The following is an 18,981-nucleotide window of genomic DNA, read 5'->3' on the forward strand; positions in this document are numbered from 1 at the left end:
GTCAGTCACAAATGCGACGATCCAGGCACAAAGGCTCCGTGCAGATATCTGCAAGCTCCCAATTCGAGACAGATCTTCTTTGGTCTTGGGTGTGGCTTTTACGCTTTTTGGGTTAGCAAGCCTCAGCCTTTGCGCCCGGGTCGCTTCACTCTTCACTCTGGGCAGCAGGCGGAGCTTCGGCGCGGACGACACAGCAACGGCGTTGGCCTATGCAGTACTATTGACCCTGGTGATTAGCACATATTACGCACAGCAGTATGGGCTTGGTCAGGATGTGTGGAATGTCAAGGTAGCGGATGTTGCCACATTTTTGCGCGTGAGTAAATCACACCCTCAAAAGCAGCTACAGCCTATTGACGACACGCAGTGGCACTTCGTCAGTAGCATTCTCTATTATGCGATCATATCCCTAGCCAAAATCGCAGTCGTATTCCTCTACCTTCGAACTTGGCCAGGACACACAAGGCACTGGTTCGTTCTGTGTTGTCGCGCCGTCATTCTGGTTCTGTTCGGTTTTGGGTTGTCTTCGACATTGACCACTATCTTCGCCTGCTCGCCGGTCGATCTAAATTGGAGTCTGGTCTTTACGCAAGGTGGAACGTGTGCTGTGCACCGTACTGTAGCAGCCTATATCTTTGGAGCTATCAATGTCTTGCTTAACATTGTCTTAATGCTTCTACTGGCATCAAAGTCACGAAAGCACAGATCAGCTGCATCGGGCACCATCAGGTGAGCATCAACGGCATGGCACTTTGGGTATTGTTGCTAATCAGGGCTTGTGCAGTGTCCTTGCAGCGTGTGTGTTCGGGTTCGTTGTTATGGCTTGCAGCATTGGGCGGATAACAGCGATTCCCGTCGCCAGCAACACAAACAATCCTACCTGGAACTTTATGCCAATCGACGTATGGTCTCTGGTCGAATGCAACTGCAGCATCATATGCTGCTGTCTCCCTGTCCTTGGACCTTGGCTTCAGTGCTACAGGAGCAACGAATCCTCATTTTGCGGCGTGAGGCTTTCTGGTGACGATCGTCCACGGTGGTCTCTTCGACGATCCTCCATGCAAGATCAAGAAGCTCCATATCCGAACATCACACCCATCCCGCCTAGTCACAGTCGACATCCGTCTCAGAGAAGACTCCGCTCGCTCACAGTGCAGTTGCCGCAATGGGACGAAAAGTCTTGGCAACCCAGTAGCGAGACAGATGTCGAGAAGAGTGCACTGTCGCCTGACGCCAAGCCGAGGGAGCATCACATGGAGGCGATGGTGAAGACTACCTCGGAAGTGAAGTTCCCAAGACGAGCTTATGCACCCAACAGGACGCAAGAACCCAGGACGCCTAAAGCTATGCCAAAGGCTGGCGTGATGGGGTACTACTTCGATGGGCAGAACTATGTTGGTCTTCAGACGAATGGGAGAACGCCGCCGACAGGATCGGTCACACCTGTGCTGTTCGATATCGCTGAAGGGGATGTGCATTCGCAATTGCAGGGTACGCCGGACCTGACGTTAGAGCGTAACGTTCGGAACACATGAATGAGCGGGATCATGTCTAGCTCGACTTTAAAGGTACACAGCATAGAGGAACAACGATGTCACGAAGGCACCATTCCATTTCTTCTGGCCCACTCACAGTTCTCGTCTGAATAGTGCATGAATTTGGGGATACGTGTGTTCATGTTGACCGATGGATTCTTGTGATCAGAATGTCTCGACAGTCATAGCCTATCTCATGTGCTCCAGGCCACGAGCAAGATTTAGAGTTCACTTGACATCAACGCCAAGCTTGGACAGCCGAAGGGACCGAAGTCTTGTTTGCAACCCCGGGAACGACCATCCACTGCTACCTTCCTTCAAGGTAAACAGCGATCACTATCCATCCAAGTGGGCGCAACCATGTCGCAGGGGAGTCCAGTGGACAGTGTCATATCCAATACGAGCGCTGGCAGCAAGCTACCCGAGAACACTAGCACTACCGAGAAGCTGCTCGAATGGTACTCTGTCGACATTTTGGACAACTTCAACAAGCGCGATTTCGACTACCCAATAGCTCGTTACGGAAGTGAGAACTATAAGTTTGAGGCCATCCAGAACGATGGAAGTCTGCTTGAGCTTGACGCTCCAGGCATGAAGAAGTTGCGGGTATGGTTTTTTCTTGAGCATTGCCCGCAGGCCTATGGCGAGGTGTTAGACGTTGTGGTACATCTGGATGAGATCAACGGAACCGCTGCTGTCTGAGTCACGTACATGATGCACAATGATAAGCTCACGCTGTCGAGAGAGAAAATGACTATCTTCTTCTGGAAGCGATCGAGGGTACATGGCAGTGGCGAACGGCCTGGCGAACAGAAGTGGGAATGGTTCAAGGAGCACACAAGTGCTGGCATCGCTTCCGTCGCTGGCAATGCCAATTTCGGGTGAAAGGATGGATCCCTAGACTGACGACCGACAACCATCAACATATGGTACGCCAAAACACGACGAGCTTGAAAAGCAGCATCATCGGTGTCTAGACCAAGAGGGGCCAAGCTGTGTCATAAATCACTCGGAGCCATGGGGTGAATGCTCGAGACTGTTCAACTATCGTAATATTCCGCGCTAAAGTGCTGGTGATCCAGTTCCGTGGCCACCGAGCGCTTCGACTAGCCACCAGAGCAAAAGCCTCTATTCGATCATAAGGTATCGGCCTGAAATGCGAAGAAAGTCGCCCTCCGCCGGGGTATAGCGAAGCGCTGCGGATCCAACAGCACATTGGCTACCTCTAAAGGCCTGTTGGTATCGTCGTGCTCCTGGAGTGGCATTATTCTCTGTGACCTTTTCGCGCGAACCTGGCGCTCAACGAGACAATCATGCACTCTACTGGTTGTGAGATGGTCTACGAAGCAAACCACATGCAACACGATCTGCAAACGACGTTCAAGGGAAATGCCGCAAGCTGAAGACTTCACTATGCTGTTCACTTGGTTCTCTCTTTGTGAATCCATTCACAATGCGATCACTTGAGCTTACAATATGCTTGTCTTCACAACTACATAACACATAACAACTAGCTCGCCACTGCAAAACAAAAAGCATGCTCTGCTTACTTCCGCTGCTCACATCACACCCACCAGTCCGTCAACAACGACATTGCACTTCCAGAGATCGTCCTCGCACACATCACCCATCCAGACATCACCCAATCACACCACCGCTATCACCACTTTTAAAGCAACATGCTCACCACTTTGAGCATTCTGCCAGCTTTGGCCCTCTTCACCACTTCCATTTCCGCGGCACCAATCCAGCGTGCCGAGGCATCAGTCAACACCGCCCTCTACAACTACCCCCTCCAAGCACCCTCCGCCGGTCAGCCTTTCACTAGTCTCCAGCTACGTATCGGTCAGCCTTACATCGATGGCACAGGCTGTGAGGCGGTGGTGATTCGTGAAGCCCTCCTTGGGGAGCTTCTGAGCATCGTCGATGTCTACCGCTGTGTGGAGGACGGCTCGCTGAAGGGGGCGTTTATCTCTTTCAGTTCCTTTCCCGATGAGGCCAAGAGACTCAGAGCAACGGAAACATTTGCGGAGGCGTATCCTATGATTGAGTGGTTCCTGGACGACGACATCAGCGCTGTGCGGTAGTCGTCCCGTCTCATACCGTCAAGGTGACAGCGGGGATGGAGCTCGGCTAGAAAGTACTCAGGCACCATTCTCTAGGACATCAGGTTCGTCAGAAGGCCTTTTGACATGGACGGGGCCAGAGGTAGACCAACGACGACGCTCAGAAAAGGTCCCGAAATTCAGCGAAGCTCGGTCCTCAGCGTGGCCCTCATACGCATGATATCTTCATTTCGGAGGAGTCAGTCTCAGGTATTTCGCAGTAGGATGACAATAGCAAGAACATATCACAACCAACTAGTCCATCTCGTTCGGGTCATAGTGCAACGTGGCGGGCTCCCGATCACCCTCGCCCGACATTTTCGAAGCTGTCTAGCCTAATAATAGCATACTCGACCTAAGCAAACTCCTCGACGCGATAGAGCGCGTACTTACGAATCGGACACAGCCGTCCTCGTACGCTTGCGGGTCGATATCTAGCAGCACTAAGCAGAAGGGTGCTATTTAGAGCCCACCATTTTTAATTACATCCACCCTTGGACGCGAGCTGCCGAGCTCAGCATTCTGGAGTGGTTCCTCTTGAATCATGTGGGATCTTTACCGGTGCATCGCTGCAGATTGTACATGCTCAAAGCGGACATGATCCTGGTCACCAAACCTTCCACATCATACATCGGTCGCCCCATCTGCCGCTCGATCTACCATTTCCTCCCTCTCCGCCTGCGCCTTTGCATTTGCCAAGGCTCTATCTTCTGCTTCGGCCCTCCTCTTCTCGAGGCGTTCCTCAAGTGCCCTCCTCTCTTCATGTCTCTTCAACACAATCGGATCATCATCTCTCAGCGTAGGCCTAGCAATTACAGCGACACCTACGGTCCGATGGTCTATGCTCTGGGCCCAAGGAACCAACTCTTTGTCTACCAGAAATTGACAGACATTACGCACCACGTCCCCAAGTCCGGTCGGAGTGCCGAGCAGTACAGTGTAGACACCACCCACTACCTTGCGGTAGTTTTGTGTGCCTTTCTGCCACATCTCAACATTGAAGCATGTCACGGGTGGACTGCAGATCAGCATGGCGGCGCAGCGGCCGCCGATGTCCCACAGCTTGTCAAGTTCGAGTTGTAGTTCGATTTCGTAGTCATTTGTGACGGTGCAGAGGCCATCAGATGCGGAGTGATCGTGTGGAGACCAATTATCACGAACGTAAGCTTTGATGCCAGGGAAGCGGTTGGAGCCATCGTGATCTTGGAGGAATGGCGAGTAGAAGAAGGAACCATCGTCGGCGGCTAGACCTAAGATCTCGGCAAGAGGTAAGGACTCATTGATAGTGTCGTAAAAAGTTGTATTGACCTGCTGTGCCCGCAGGAGATCAGCAGGGCGAAGGTAGAGGAGGATCTGCTCGAGGAGTTCGGTGGTGTTGAAAACTTCCTCTGCTTTACTCGCTGAGCGATTGGAGGGTATGTTATGCGCTGGAACTTGCGTCCATAGGTTTTGTACTAATGGGACGATCTTGGTTGTTGCTTGGTTTAGGGTGGAAAATGCTGCTTGCACATGGTCTTGACCAAAATCTGAATCACTCGGTGCCTCGAGCAGTTTTTCGACAGCTTTCTGCATAGACAGGCTAGCCTTCACTATATTTTGGAGCTCGCTGAAGGAGATGCGGAGGGCATTGAGCTGCTGTTCATCACGGTAATCGCGTGCTGTGTCAGTGTAGTATCTCTGCTCTTGATACCTCACTACGAGCGATGATGACATAGCACCTGGTATCTGGTCAGGATTGGAGGAACTGGTGATTGACAGGCGATTGATAGAGGATGATATATGCGTCAGTAATGACAAAGCCGTGTTTGCCCCTATGAACGGTACTTGAGGCTACTACCAGAAAGTGCTTGTGAACAAACACGAGATGAAGTTTTCAGGCACGCTCAACGCTCAGGCCGCTATGTAGTACCAGAACAGAGTCCCCTATCCACCCTCCAATCACTCAGGCTATCACTCAACACTGGAAACCTCTTCGAAGTCGGAGCCCGAGTCGAAGTCCGCCCTGCCCTTAGCAGCGCTTCGCCGTCTACGTCTCTTCTTGCCTTCTGACCATTCCACGGCGGAGTCCATGCGCCTATGACGTTCCAGTATGATGGGATCATCGTTCACCAGGGTCATTGAGAGTCTCACTCGCACGCAAGGGACGTAGTGACCAGTGGGCAGGTCACATCTGGAATCTTTCAGCACGTCGATGACCGTTTCTATACGACGCCCCATCGTCATACGTCCATTACTCTTCTCGTCCACCAGCTCAACCTTCTGTTCATGACGTCCCCCACCATAGCGTCTCTCATACTCGATGCACTCGGCGACTAGGCTGATCTGCTCAGGCGGCGGATGGCATGCCAGCATCGCGCGACACCGAGAGCCAAGATTTGGAGTCGGAACGTCAAACATGAGTTGTAAATGCCACTGATTTGACATAGGGTTCAGGTCTGTAGTGTATTCCCCAGTATAGGGCGTCCACCAACTACTTTCACCCCCCTCGGGCACGTATTCCATGCCTGGTAGAGCACCTCCGGGATTACCACGACCATGCGTGGGCAGTGGTGAACTGTAGAATACGTCGTCAATAGGCGCAAGCCCCATCTTGCGAAGAAGTTTGCCAGAGCCGTTGATGGTGTCGCGCCAGTCTCTGCCAACCTGTTGCACTCGGAGAAGCTCTTTCGGCTCGCGGTCTAGTCAGATCTTCTCGAGTAACTCTGGCGCCCGGAAGACCTCCATCGCTTTCCTGGCTGAGCGTATTGATGGTCTACGGTCTTTGGGTATAGTGCTGAAAAGGGCGTCGAGCACATGCTTGTTGCGTGTGCAGCTGGAACTCGCGGCATTGATGACGATTTGAGCTGGCGTGCTGATGATAGAGGGCTGTGGTCGAGAAATGTCGAGAGCTGCCAGAGTCTCTTGTAGCGCCTTGTTACTTTCGCGAAGAGACTCCAGTCCTTGGAAAGTGATACTGCATGTTTTGCTGACAGGTGAATTGTAGCTGTTATAGCGTGTGCAGAACTGTTCGGTGCTGTCCGCGAAAGTCACAATATCCTGGTATTCAACTTGGGGTGATGATGACATGCCGACCTTGAGGGTTGATATTTTTTTGGTCGTGACAGTGTAGAGAGGCGTCTGTGGCGCACGGGCCTTTCGGTCACATGCTAGAAGTCTCGCGGCTCATTCACCGACAGTTCACGAAGGTTCTCTTGCGAAATACGCCTTTCGACACAAGCATAGCATTTATCATGTATTCTCATTAGAGGTCTCGATCTCGGGACTACTATTTTCTTGTCCTGCACCATCCTTTGCTTTTCACCATCCGTTTTCCACTCTGTGACTTGGCCTGTTCTTTCGTGTCTTCTCGTTGCTTTCATCATTGTCATGCTGAATTGCCAGACAACGGACCAAAGGTACATAGTAAGCTTCCAGCAGCAATTGTAGTTCTTGGTTGTTGGTAACGTTCAGCATATTCGCCTTCCGGTCGGATCCCTTAGCTCATCCACCGATCCCGCCAGCACTCGGGTCCGAGCTGTTGCCATCAGATCCAGAGGCCCCTTGTGCCATTTGTTCCGCCTCGCGAGCACGTCTCCACTGCTCTTGCGCTTCGATATTTTCCTGTGCCTGTCGGTGTCTCTCCCACCGCCCCAGCACGATGGGGTCGTTGTCTGCCAGCTCAATGATAGCCTCGACTTCCACAGTCAGATGCTTCCAATCTAATCCGTAGGCCCACTGCTCGTTCTCCAGAATCATATGAATCTCATCCAGGAGGGCTCCCACTGTGAGATCCTTAGGACCGACCCAATCGTAGCCCATATGCACCGGCTCCCTGTATCTGTCACCATAGTCCGAGAACTCAAAGAAGAGCTCCTTCACCGGCACCTGACATAGCCGCATTGCTTGGGACCTCGTGCCGATGTGTACCGCTTTGTCCAACTTGATGTCGATCCCAAACTTGAACTCATTCGTCACAGGACGGGCTGTATCAAATCTCTCGTACGGGTTCCAGCCATCGATGGCGATGTATTTCAGCATAGGAAACGGCATGTAGTCTGAAGGATGATGGAAGTGTCTCTCCAGTGGTGAGTAGTAGAAACCGGTAGCGCTTGGAGCTAGACCAAGTCGGCGCTGAATTCTCACTGAACCATCCACACCATCTCGCCAGCTCCTGCTAACTTGCTGTGATCGGAGAATGTCCGATGGCGGTAGCTGGAGAAGAATGTGTTCAAGTAGTTCAGGAGTTCCGAACACTTCGAGTGCCTTGACTCGACTCCTGTCCGAAGGCTTGCGGTCAGATGGAATGACACTCCGGACACGGTCCAGAAATTTCTTGTTTGTCGCGACCTTAGACTGCAGCGAGCCAAGTGTCTTTTGGACTTCAGATCCAGCGCGAAAGGGCATGTTCGCTAGGTCTGTGGACAAGCTTGTGATGGCATCGCGCATTTCCTGGTTCTCTGCAAGTAGCTTCTGTAGGTCTTGGAAAGAAATGTTCGCTGCTTGTTCGTGACTTCTCTTTTCGGCCTCGGCTTCATGCGAGATCGTCTCCTGGTAGACCACATGCAATGACGAAGACGTTTCTGTCGCGGGTGAGTGACGGCGCGGATGGTGTTTTGCTCGAGTGGTTCTTTCGTGGCCGATCGTGCTGTGGTCGGGAGCTGTATTTGGTTTGAGTGAGAACAAGTTGATGCGATGGCCGTGCTACGTATATTTGTAGCCGGGGACCGGGAGCGAGGCGTTGTGGAAGTCGCGCATTTAGTGACTAGCACGTGCACGAAGTGTATTCACTGTTTTCTGCTCCAAGTCAGCATTCACTTTGTACGCATACCCAGACAGTCACCTGGAAAGTGGCCCTAATGTTAAGCTCAGAAGAGACGCCGAGCAACCCCATACTCACTTCATGACTACCGACAGGTATTGCACGCAGGAGCGACCGAGGTCACTTCTTGCTTATTCTGCTATCCGATCTGACGCGGTCGTGATAGAGACATGCTCAAGTATTCAGGGCGTTTCTACAATTTTGACTGCAGTCACGCCGAGCTACCCTTCTGTCTAGCACCCAGCTTCATGCCCGGCAACGTCTCGGCCGCCTCTTCCTTGAACTCATCAAGCCACCTGCTCTGTGGCTTCCGCTCATACGCAATATCTCCCATCGTCCAGGTGATCCTCTTGCGATCCGTCTCCCAATCAACATCGTTATCAGGACAAATGACATAGAACTTGTCTTCGCCCATCTTCTTATACAGGAAGTCAGCTACCTGCTCAGCTGACCATGCCCCGTCTGGTTTTGTGGTGTGATTGCGCGCTGTGATCCCGGTAAATGTCCACCCAGGCACGAGCATATGCACGGAAGTGTTGGGCGAAGACTTGGCGAGGTCGAAGTGAAGGTGCTCTGCGATTGTTTTCACGGCGCTTTTGGAGGCGTTGTAGGCTGGGTTGCCTACAAACGGAAGGGTATTAGCCATGCTCGAGAAGCACGTGGCAGGGTCTTAGACTGTGGTGCAAATGGTGAGAGAGCGCGTCGTGCAGCGCATGACTCGCACGCTTCACTATAGCCTAAGCCACTGCCCGATGCGTAGTACCCTTTGATAACGTACCTGGAGGGTTTGTGATTCCTTGCTTCGATCCGGTAACGACGACGGCTTTCTGCTCGCTATTGTTGGAGTCGAAGTGGGAGAAGAATGTGTTGACCCCGCTCACCACGCCGAAGAAGTTCACGTCGAAGATCTTCTGGAAATAGGAGCTGTCTGTCCACTTTCCATTGAGGCCAATGCCAGCGTTTAGGTGCAAGAAGTCAAGCTTTCTGCCGCCCTGCTCGACGGCGGCCTTGAGCTTGCTCCATTGCTCGAGAGATGCGACATCGATCTCGTGGGCTTCGACTTGTCCTGTGGTCTGGATGGAAGACTTGGCCTCGTTGAGTTTGGCAGAGTTGTTGTCGACGAGGATGACGTTCATGTTATGGGAAGCACAGAGCTGGGCCACGGCAAGGCCGACACCGGAGGCTGCCCCTGTGATCAAGGCGTTGGCGCCGCTGCGGAAGACTTTCGTTGCTGCCATCTTCGAGAAGTATTCAGTTCAATGTTGATGAGGGAAGCAGAGAACGAACACCGACAGAACGACTGCAGCCGCGCAACATGATCATCTTCAAACATGACGTCGAAGCAGTCGATCTGAACCTCCACGACACCACGGCGATTGACCCTCTCCTCACGGGCTAACTCCGAGTCCAGCGGCACGACTTCACCTCCACAACAGCTCTATGAGAGTACAACATGGCAGCTGGTGGAGCCTTGTGTTGACAGTGCCTGACGTTGGCTGTACCAGCTCTCGAAAACTGTCCGGATGCGCATCATACTGGAGACGCCCATTGAAAGATTAGCGGCGTCGACATCATGCAGATTCTGCCAGGCATATTGACCACTATCCGAGCTGAACACAGCGATCCGATGATGTCCAGGGAACGAGGCCCAGATGGTAATGAGCGCCCTGTACCTGCTCATCCGTTGCAGCGAGTTGGGGCCAGCCTCGAATTTATCAACTTACCACCCGCCAAGGACAGTAAATGCCTCTTCAAACAGCGTCCGAATGACGATGACCAGAGCTGGCGGTTCGGTAAGCGTGAACTCATCTGAGCTTAGCGCTCGACGCATAGCCACGTAGCGTGCAATGTATTCCTCCCGCGGTCGTACAAGAAGCAGCGAACACTGTCCTCAAAGTCGTACGTATCGAGTCTCCTCTCAGAGAGTGTAACTTCGCCATGGAGCAAAAGACTCTGCAACGCAGCAAGAGCCTGCCCCTACCTTCCCTCCGAAAGCTGGATACAACGAGCTCGAATACCCCAAGCTACGCTCGTCCTCACTGGCACCGCCCTGGACGACACACCTTCATGGACCTGCCACAAGAACTCCGATTACAGACATACTCACACGCCTCGAGCTCCCTAAGCCGCACCAGCAACCTGATCCTTCGAGTCTACCACTCTCGCGACCACAGAGCCAAGCGATCGCCTGAACAAGCCGTGTGGCCCGTCACGCTCCTCCTCACCAGCAGAAAATTCTATGCCGAAGCCTATGAGACTCTCCTTACAAATGCTCAAGTCTTAATCCTACCTCGCACATCCAACACCCGTCTTCGAATCTCCGACGTACTCCGAGGCCCGATCAATCAGAAGTCTGCACATTGTGTGGGATCGCGGTATACACCATGATAGCCTGCTGCAGGCGCGCATACTACCATGCTTGGAACATCTCCATGTCATGTTGTACGACCTAGATACCGAAGGTCTGAAAGAGATCTTCGGACGTGGTGTCTTCAAGTCCTTGCAGAGCCTTGAAATTTCATATCCCGGTCTAGAGCAGGAGGAAATGGAATGGCAGCAGAAGCGCACGACTGATGGTTCTGGATATCTTTATTGGGGATGAGAGTCCGGTGGTATAAGGAGGATAAGGCCTGGCTTGAAGGCTTGCCGCAAAGGTTGCGAGCTGCCAGAGAGCGTGAGGATGAGGGTGGCGACAGTGACAGTGACAGTGGCAGCGACAGCTCTGATTACAGCTCTAATTCATGTTGAGCACTTCACGTTCTCGTATTGGAGGTGAGCACTGAAATAATCGAGGACGCATACACTGGGACGGGTGATGCAGAAGATACCTAGCATTGGCAAGGAAGATTTAGGAGAGTGAAATAGATATAGTGGAACTGGACGTTCATATGTCTGGATAGCCTCTCTATTCTTTGGTACATGCTACACACCAAAACATAGCGCCACGCTTTTGATCATCACAACCATTTACCTCGTCTTCGTCTTCGGTTGAGCTGGCTTGCTGTACAGCCACACTGCCACGAACACGATCCACCCTGCAACGGTGATCCAAATACCGCTGATCCATGGCCATGCTGCGGAGATGACAAACGACCTTGGCCATTCGTCGTGGGCAAAGTGTCGTACTGTCACCGTGTTCTTCTCTTCAAGGTTGGTGTAGAAAGGTCTTCGGTACTCGATGAAGAAGTTGAAAATACCGTGTTGGTCTGGTGTCCTGAATTCCGTGGTGTATATGCTGCTGTTGGCGGTCTGTGTCTTCTTTTGGAGGTTCAAGCGGTGGAATGGCGACAGCATACTGAACTCCAGCTGGAAGTTGTCGCCAGCTGGGACGTCAAATGGTGCCCAGTGGTCGTTTTCCCATTCTGACACCTCAATCTCGTAGTGTACGTCGTTCTTGATGCGGTAGATCGTCGGATTGAGCTCGATGCCGGCAACTTCGGTGGTGTTCTTGATTCCCTTCTGTGAGCCCTCGTTAAGGTAGTGCTCGATGTGGTTGACCTTCAACACTCCCAGCTCTTTGAATGTCCAGGCAGACAGCTTCTGTGCGAATGCCTTGTTGCTTGCCTTCTCGCTCTTCTTGCCTGCACCTGGCAGCTGCACTGAGGCATCGAACCACTTGTCCTCAAGGGCCTCTGCGCTACCTAGGACGGCGAATCGAGCGCTGTTGCGAGCCTGGAAAGCTGAGACGAGGGAGATCTGCGATCCGGTCGCAAATGGGTCCTCGACGGTTTCGGAGTCGTCCTTGGGGTTGTATACGTAGGCGGTGGAAGGCGCCTTGAGGATGGTCGAGAGGAGAGGAGATGCGTTGCCCAAGACTTGGGCGACTGCGTGTGGGAATGCGATCAAGCCATCAACGGTGAAGAAGTTCTTGACGCCCTTCTTCAATTGTGGACTTGGGAGGAGGAGAACATCGTGCTGCTCAGCTGCGCTCTTCGTGTCGTAGTTGAAGTGGTCGACGGTCAAGCTCGTCCTGTCCGCGGGCAGACTGATGTCCATCTCTAGAAGCAAGCTGTTGATTGCGCTGGGCACTGCCTGCTGTCCTGAGAGCGCAAGAAGGATGTTCGACCCGCCATTGACGAAGTCGACAAGCAGATTCGGTGTAAGAGCTGGTCCAAGACCTTTGGCCTTGACGGGGAGCAGTAGGAGGTGCGAGTAGGCTGGGACGCCGTGGAGGAAGAGGGATAGATCGGCCGCTTTCGGTGATCGGTATGTTATCTGGAAATCTCGAGCTGTATTACATGTCAACGCTAGGGCTCTGTTGCCATGTCACATGCCGTACTCACTCTCCAAGTCGTTCCAGAACTGCGAGTACTTGGTCTTGTCGGCCTCGTCTTCGATGACGACCAGCAATTTGCTGCCGACTGCTGAAAGGGCCGATACATATGACAGAAAGCCTAGTAACAGGCCTAATAGCGGTAACCTCATCGTTGCGTTGCGGTGTATGCGACAAGACGGAGCTTCAGAAAGTCGTCGTGACTTTGGAGGACAACCACGTATGAGCTTCCGTCTGCCAAGACCTGCGGACCTGCAGCGCGAGCTTGACCTCACCATCGAACACCACCCCCCATTGAGACACTAGTTGCACGCGACGACACCGCCTCCCTCCCCCTCCCGTCGAGCGAACACACACAAATCAAGCGATAATCATGGCACCCGTCACATTCTGGCAAGCGCCTCGGCAGTACATGCAATGGGCCATGCGCGCGAAACCTGCCATTGTCTGGAGCATCGCACTCGGCAGCCTTGGTCCTGTGGTGATGGTGCGCACGAGCAGAGTGTTGAGAAAACTGGCAACATCGTACTGATGACATCCATCAGGTCGTCGTGCCTCCCATTAGAACATACTTTGGCGATGGCCCGAGGCAACAAATACCACTGTCATATCCGAGTAAGTAGAGCGCTGAACAGGACATCACAGCAGACGATGGTCGGAACTTATGGCGGCAGGATATCACTGACACCAGACCTTTGCACAGTTCCCAAAGGCCCACGAAAGACACTTTCCGGATACGATGATTGAACAACGAGCACGAAGAGGAGCAGTCGAGATTCAGCACATGGCGTTATGAGGCGCTCGCAAAGAGCAGAGGTCAAGGAAAGGCCAGGTGTATATATCAACAAGCCACAAACAACCAATTCGAAGACATACCTTCCAGGCTGGTCCTTTGTGAATGCCATCGACCGAACACAATGCGAGTGGTTGGCGTCGGACGTATGGCTCATCAGGCACCACAAGGACAGTTGCCGCGGCCGCAGCATGCCATCGATCGAATGCATAGCGCCCATGGAATTCGCTTCACACACTATCAATGGTGCGGCGTGAGCTTCCGAAGCGCATGTACTTGGCGTGGCTTCTACGCTGCTCACCCTTCTCCATCACCCAAAGGGCACAGAATGTCAGAGCAGAGTGGTTGACCAAGAGTATCATGGTACGAGATGCTTTCATTCCCACGACTGCCTGGACGCATTCAACAGCGCAGTTGTGAGGACTTGCACGCTTGAACCTTCCCTGCTGATGTCGCGACAATTTCGTGACAGGCATGGACCTCGATGACTGCTCTTCGTTTAGGATCCTTTCTCTACTATCTCATGTCCATCTCACGGTCACCAATCTCCATTTCCTCGCGAGACCCAACGCGCTCTCGACGCCTTGTCGCTACCATCGCTCAATGTTCGCATGTCGGGTGACGGCCATCAACGCGACATGGCAACCATGTCAAATCTTCGAACGATGACACGTGCGAAGCTCTATCACAACGCCAACCGCGCGATGACCTCGTCGTTCGGGAGGGTGGGCTACATGGGTACTATGCATAGCACTCGTACGTCGGAGATGTTCCAATTCACAGCAGACCGTACGACGCTGTGTTTCATAAACGACGGTCGCCCAGCTCCTTTCAACTCACGTCGTTCAACGACATCTACCTTGCGTCATCATAACAAAGATGTTGTTCTCCGGCCTACTGGTGGCATTGTGGTGTTCACTACCAGTTGATGCAAGCCGACAGACACTACAGCACAGAGCTTTCAAGGACCTGCACAAACGGCATGTGAAACGTGAAGAGCAACAACCGTCTCGGCCTTCTACAGACATTCATCTGAACGACAAGACGCGGCCGTTCTGTGTCAACGGCTCTGCACTTCCTCAAGTGAAGTTCGATTTCGGTGAGAGCTACAGTGGTCTGTTACCCATCGACGACTCGAAAGAGCTGTTCTTCTGGTTTGTACCAAGTACAAACCCGGCTGCCTCCAACAAGATTACAATTTGGTAGGCCACTACGACTGATCATCGAAGACTTCCTGCTGACATTGGCCGTATGCTTAACGGCGGCCCTGGCTGCTCCTCTTTGCTCGGCTTCCTCCAGGAGATTGGACCCGTAATCTGGCGAACAGGGACCTATCTGCCCGTGCCGAACACATTCGCCTGGTCGAACCTCACGAATATGGTGTACATTGAGCAGCCGGTCAGATGTGTCGACTATCATTCTCGGGAAGCACCACGCTAATGACTTGACTCCGCAGGTCGGTACCGGCTACTCCCAAGGCAAACCTAACGCTAACAGCTATGTAGATGTTGCTGCACAATTCTTGCCTTTCTGGAAGCGGTTCGTTGATCTCTTCGATCTCCACAATTGCAAAACGTACATTACAGGCGAATCGTATGCTGGAATGTACTGCCCTTATATCGCCGCGGCTATGCTGGACCAGAACGACACTGCCTACTTCGACATATCCGGCCTGATGATCTACGATCCGAGCTTTCAATACGATGTCGCCTCTCAGGTTTCAACCGTACCTTTCGTTGATGCACATCCGTCCCACTTCCCCTTCAACGATACCTACAACAAGTTCCTACACAATCTCTCAGACGCTTGTGGTTATACAGAGTATATCGAGAACGCCCTCACGTTCCCGCCTGCCGGGCCATTCATCGATACTCCCGGCCTGAGCCACTCCGAGAAGGATCCGAGGGGCTATGCCACTGAAGACTGTGATGTGTATGCTGCTTTGTACTATGGGATCATCGACATAGATTCTTGCTTCAACATCTACCAAGTCGGTGCACTCTGTCCATTGCTCTGGGACGTTCTGAGGTTCCCTTATACCGATTTCTACATGTATGCGCACTTTTGTTCTCTTGTGACGCTAGCTAATACTTCAGCCAGGCCGATGGGTTTCAGAGAGCCCTATTTCAACCGCACAGATGTCAAACAAGCCCTGCACGCTCCGGAACATGCCAACTGGACAGCCTGTACCGACATAGACGTCTTCGTCGGAGACATTGGAGATCTGTCCCCACCATCGGACATCAACGGCGGGCCTCTGCAGAAAGTGATCGAGAGCACCAACAACGTGATCGTAGCACATGGTGCTCTGGATGCGATTCTGATCGCGAATGGCACGCTTTTGACATTGAACAACTTGACCTGGAACGGGGTACAGGGGTTCAGTCAGCCGACGACGGAGCCTTTCTTTGTGCCATATCATGATAACCCAATTGCAGGCTCACAAGCTGGAGCTGGCGTTTTTGGAGGGTTCGTGACTGAGAGAGGCCTGACTTTCGTGGCGGTGGTTCTGGCTGGGCATGAACTTCCGGAGTACACGGCTTCGGCGGGATATAAGCAGGTCGAATACCTCCTGGGTAGGATCGGTAGTTTGGATGAGGTGTCGCCGTTCACGACGCAGCCTGAAATTCAGCAGCCGGATGAGCCTCTCGGGAGGGGGACGTGGTGGTCGCATCATGATTAGACTTTGGTACGTCCAACGATTGCACACAAGACTTCTGGTGTGTCTTCCTCGACTTCAATAGGATGTAGGCCCTAAGGCACACCCGTATCATGCTAAATAGATCCTTAGTGGCCCCCAATATCATATCGTCACCAGCTTCACCTGGGTCGTCTATACCTAGGGCAGAGAATTCCAGACTCGATGGGTTATGGCAATGCGCTAGCGCCTCGCGTAGGTTGCTACGTCCTACGCTTCGCTTTAGCACGCTGGCAGGTTCAAGCAAGGACGTTTGTAGCGAACGTGATCACGCGCTTAGCGACAGTCGACTTCATACGCGAGGTTCCCAGTCCCACATAAGCTGCCGTCGCTCCCCAGGTTTTCTACCAGGATGAGCAAACGTCCGTGCGCACTCACATGTCAATTTTGTGGTTCTCGATGTGCGACTTCGAGTACTGGGGAGTCAATGAGCTAGACTGGATTTACGAGAGACTTATCTCCTATGGTCTACTACAGCATCCTACAAGCTCAATCCATGACATGTACTCAGGTGCTCGTCAGCTTCTTCGAGTTTGCGGGTATCTCAACATCTCTTCAGCCCACAGGCAGCCGCTAGCGCCGTCAAACACATGATCTCACCCGCAAGTAGCCTTAATAAACAATCAAAATTTCTCTGCCCTCGACGAGACCCGGTGGCTCCGTGGTCAAGTCGTCAAAATTGTCGGCTCCCTGAGCAAGCTACTACTACTATCGTGGGCGACCACGTGGAAACCCCTTGCAGGCCAAGTCATTCACTCGAATTGCCACCGAGCAAATGCCTTGCCAAGACCCTCACATGAGTATAACCCGTGTTTGTGTGCGACATTCGATGCTGGTTACATCGTTACAAAAAGCCTAGCCAGCTTCTTGTCCCTGTCCCCAGAGGCGGGTCGCAAGTTTTGCTCCTCGTGTGCCCAACTTCTCGGTAGCACACTTTTCTCTTCTCGATTACTCTTGAGCTTCTAATCCCTGTCCTCTGAGCAGGTCGTAAGTCTTGCTCCTCGTATATCCAACTTCTCGGCAGCACACGTTTTTTTTGCTTTTTGATTAGTGTACTATGTGTGAGCTCGAAGAGCCGGCGTCCATGTCACTCGATACAAATCTCTCGTGCATACTAGTATCATGTCACCTCAAGCATCACTTGGAGCGACGAACATCATGCATTCAATAAACAAGATTCCATTCGGATCATGAGCGTAATCTAGAGCTACGAACACAGTCCATGCTGCCTCGAAAGTCTTTGATGGACAACGCAATCTTAGCCAACGCGCCGCACCACCAGACTGTTCGCCTCTACACCGCGCTCGACCGGGTCCTCCTGCCTGTGGCCTGGATCGCTGCTTTTGACGCCGCTTTCTTGGTGGACTTTGACCCTTTACCCGCGCTGGTACTCTTCTTGACGGGACCAGATTTGCCGAGACTGTTCGCCATAGCCGTTGCCTTTGACACTATACGCCTCGCCTCTCGAGCCTGCCGATTCCGTCGTCGCAACTTGATCCCCTCCAGAGCCTCAACACGCCCAACTTGTCGGACCAACTCACTAATCGCCTTGCCAAGATCGGGGTAATGTGCACCCAGAGTGTCACTGGCTATGAAGATTGCCTCAGCTTGAGCCTTCAGGAGCGAGATCTGTGTCCGCCTCCCAATACCGCCGGAAGTCTCGACGTCGAGGAGATCATCTTCTGGTTCGGAAGGAACCTCTTCGATAGTGGCCCGCTTCTGCCTCGCATTGCATATAGTAATCTCGTCCAAAGAACTCCCATTGGGCCACAAGCACGATGGGGCAAGAGCTGGTTCGTCGTAAGGCGAGACCACCGCCCTGCTCGGAGCATCGCCCGTAGGATACCTGTCAGGAAGCGGTTTCCTCGTAACCGGGTCGATTCCACGGGGCTCAGGGTAGCCGCCTGAGGTGTCATAACTGCCTAGGTAGCCGTCGTCACCACCAGCCTTTGCCGTTCTTTTAGGCGAAGGGGCAAGACGGTCGTCATAAGGCCACATCACCGTCTTTCTAGGCAAGCGCACCGCCTTTCTAACCGGGCTCCAAGGAGACTTGGCAGGCAGCGGCTTCCTTGTAACCGGGTCGATTTCACGCGGCTCAGGGTAGCCGCCTGAGGTGTCATAATTGCATATGTAGTCGTCGTCGCCACCGGGCTTCGTAGTCGTTCTCGCCTTGGGAGCCATAGTGAGAAGTTGTTTGTGCGAGTGGTGTATTGATAAACTTAGGCTTGTAGTTTAAGTCGGAGAGTACGGGAGGGCGAGGGCGCTTCCTGTGTCTCTAATATGATGAAAGGGACAAAGCGTGCGATCTGTACACCGGAAACGGCGGACTCGAACAAAGACTGTGAACTATCGTGCTTCCTTTGAATCCAATCTGCACTCCAAAGGGACAGCATTACGCAGCTGTACCCATAGCACCCGTCACGCGAGTGCTGACATACATACCCGTCGGTCAATACTGCGACAGATACCTAGAAGCTCGGTCACATCGATAGTCGTCATCCGCCTTCGCGGCGTAGACCGTAGCTCGAGCGCTGCTGATCGTACTCCGAGGATATCGTAGCTTCGCCTGCAGCGTGTGTGCGTTCGCTGCTCATTCCGTTGTAGACGATGCACTGGGTGGCATATTGTCAACCCATCTAATGTTCCTGGAGTGGCAGCTGTCATGAGAGCAAGCGGAGCATGTCACGACTCCTCAAATCGTCCGTGCATAGCACATGCTGCAGTTTAAAGGGAGGAAGACAGTTCGGAAGATGAGCTGGGCGGCTTTCGGTCAGCCGCT

At 52.8% G+C, this 18,981-nt stretch overlaps 11 protein-coding genes across 11 annotated transcripts; 5 read left to right on the top strand and 6 right to left on the bottom strand.

Annotated features, from left to right (window-relative positions):
* Positions 1–1,058: 1,058 nt before the first annotated feature.
* Positions 1,059–1,535, top strand: CLAFUR5_05602 (uncharacterized protein; the record flags this gene model as incomplete). The annotated part of the gene is made up of 1 exon (XM_047904750.1): positions 1,059–1,535. One exon carries the CDS (start codon positions 1,059–1,061, stop codon positions 1,533–1,535), a length of 477 nt encoding a protein of 158 aa, XP_047762555.1.
* A 360-nt stretch (positions 1,536–1,895) lies between these two features.
* Positions 1,896–2,237, top strand: CLAFUR5_05603 (uncharacterized protein; the record flags this gene model as incomplete). The annotated part of the gene is made up of 1 exon (XM_047904751.1): positions 1,896–2,237. The coding sequence occupies one exon, from the start codon at positions 1,896–1,898 to the stop codon at positions 2,235–2,237; it is 342 nt and encodes a 113-aa protein (XP_047762554.1).
* Positions 2,238–3,214: 977 nt separating this feature from the next.
* CLAFUR5_05604 (uncharacterized protein) lies at positions 3,215–3,622 on the top strand (the record flags this gene model as incomplete). Its single annotated transcript, XM_047904752.1, has 1 exon — positions 3,215–3,622. One exon carries the CDS (start codon positions 3,215–3,217, stop codon positions 3,620–3,622), a length of 408 nt encoding a protein of 135 aa, XP_047762559.1.
* A 642-nt stretch (positions 3,623–4,264) lies between these two features.
* On the bottom strand, positions 4,265–5,353 carry CLAFUR5_05605 (uncharacterized protein; the record flags this gene model as incomplete). Its single annotated transcript, XM_047904753.1, has 1 exon — positions 4,265–5,353. One exon carries the CDS (start codon positions 5,351–5,353, stop codon positions 4,265–4,267), a length of 1,089 nt encoding a protein of 362 aa, XP_047761878.1.
* Positions 5,354–5,590: 237 nt separating this feature from the next.
* Positions 5,591–6,706, bottom strand: CLAFUR5_05606 (uncharacterized protein; the record flags this gene model as incomplete). The annotated part of the gene is made up of 2 exons (XM_047904754.1): positions 5,591–6,318; positions 6,397–6,706. 2 exons carry the CDS (start codon positions 6,704–6,706, stop codon positions 5,591–5,593), a joined length of 1,038 nt encoding a protein of 345 aa, XP_047762558.1.
* Positions 6,707–7,120: 414 nt separating this feature from the next.
* Positions 7,121–8,023, bottom strand: CLAFUR5_05607 (uncharacterized protein; the record flags this gene model as incomplete). Its single annotated transcript, XM_047904755.1, has 1 exon — positions 7,121–8,023. The coding sequence occupies one exon, from the start codon at positions 8,021–8,023 to the stop codon at positions 7,121–7,123; it is 903 nt and encodes a 300-aa protein (XP_047762557.1).
* A 626-nt stretch (positions 8,024–8,649) lies between these two features.
* CLAFUR5_05608 (Putative oxidoreductase SadH) lies at positions 8,650–9,676 on the bottom strand (the record flags this gene model as incomplete). The annotated part of the gene is made up of 2 exons (XM_047904756.1): positions 8,650–9,059; positions 9,217–9,676. 2 exons carry the CDS (start codon positions 9,674–9,676, stop codon positions 8,650–8,652), a joined length of 870 nt encoding a protein of 289 aa, XP_047761537.1.
* Positions 9,677–11,405: 1,729 nt separating this feature from the next.
* Positions 11,406–12,863, bottom strand: CLAFUR5_05609 (Dolichyl-diphosphooligosaccharide--protein glycosyltransferase subunit wbp1; the record flags this gene model as incomplete). The annotated part of the gene is made up of 2 exons (XM_047904757.1): positions 11,406–12,667; positions 12,722–12,863. The coding sequence occupies 2 exons, from the start codon at positions 12,861–12,863 to the stop codon at positions 11,406–11,408; spliced, it is 1,404 nt and encodes a 467-aa protein (XP_047762553.1).
* A 221-nt stretch (positions 12,864–13,084) lies between these two features.
* CLAFUR5_05610 (NADH-ubiquinone oxidoreductase) lies at positions 13,085–13,458 on the top strand (the record flags this gene model as incomplete). The annotated part of the gene is made up of 3 exons (XM_047904758.1): positions 13,085–13,198; positions 13,257–13,326; positions 13,415–13,458. The coding sequence occupies 3 exons, from the start codon at positions 13,085–13,087 to the stop codon at positions 13,456–13,458; spliced, it is 228 nt and encodes a 75-aa protein (XP_047761967.1).
* A 925-nt stretch (positions 13,459–14,383) lies between these two features.
* Positions 14,384–16,187, top strand: CLAFUR5_05611 (putative serine carboxypeptidase; the record flags this gene model as incomplete). The annotated part of the gene is made up of 3 exons (XM_047904759.1): positions 14,384–14,706; positions 14,758–14,902; positions 14,961–16,187. The coding sequence occupies 3 exons, from the start codon at positions 14,384–14,386 to the stop codon at positions 16,185–16,187; spliced, it is 1,695 nt and encodes a 564-aa protein (XP_047761968.1).
* Positions 16,188–17,495: 1,308 nt separating this feature from the next.
* On the bottom strand, positions 17,496–18,383 carry CLAFUR5_05612 (uncharacterized protein; the record flags this gene model as incomplete). The annotated part of the gene is made up of 1 exon (XM_047904760.1): positions 17,496–18,383. The coding sequence occupies one exon, from the start codon at positions 18,381–18,383 to the stop codon at positions 17,496–17,498; it is 888 nt and encodes a 295-aa protein (XP_047761969.1).
* Between the last annotated feature and the right edge of the window lie 598 nt (positions 18,384–18,981).

Source organism: Fulvia fulva, chromosome 5 (genome assembly GCF_020509005.1).
Source record: "Fulvia fulva chromosome 5, complete sequence".
NCBI lineage: Eukaryota > Fungi > Ascomycota > Dothideomycetes > Mycosphaerellales > Mycosphaerellaceae > Fulvia > Fulvia fulva.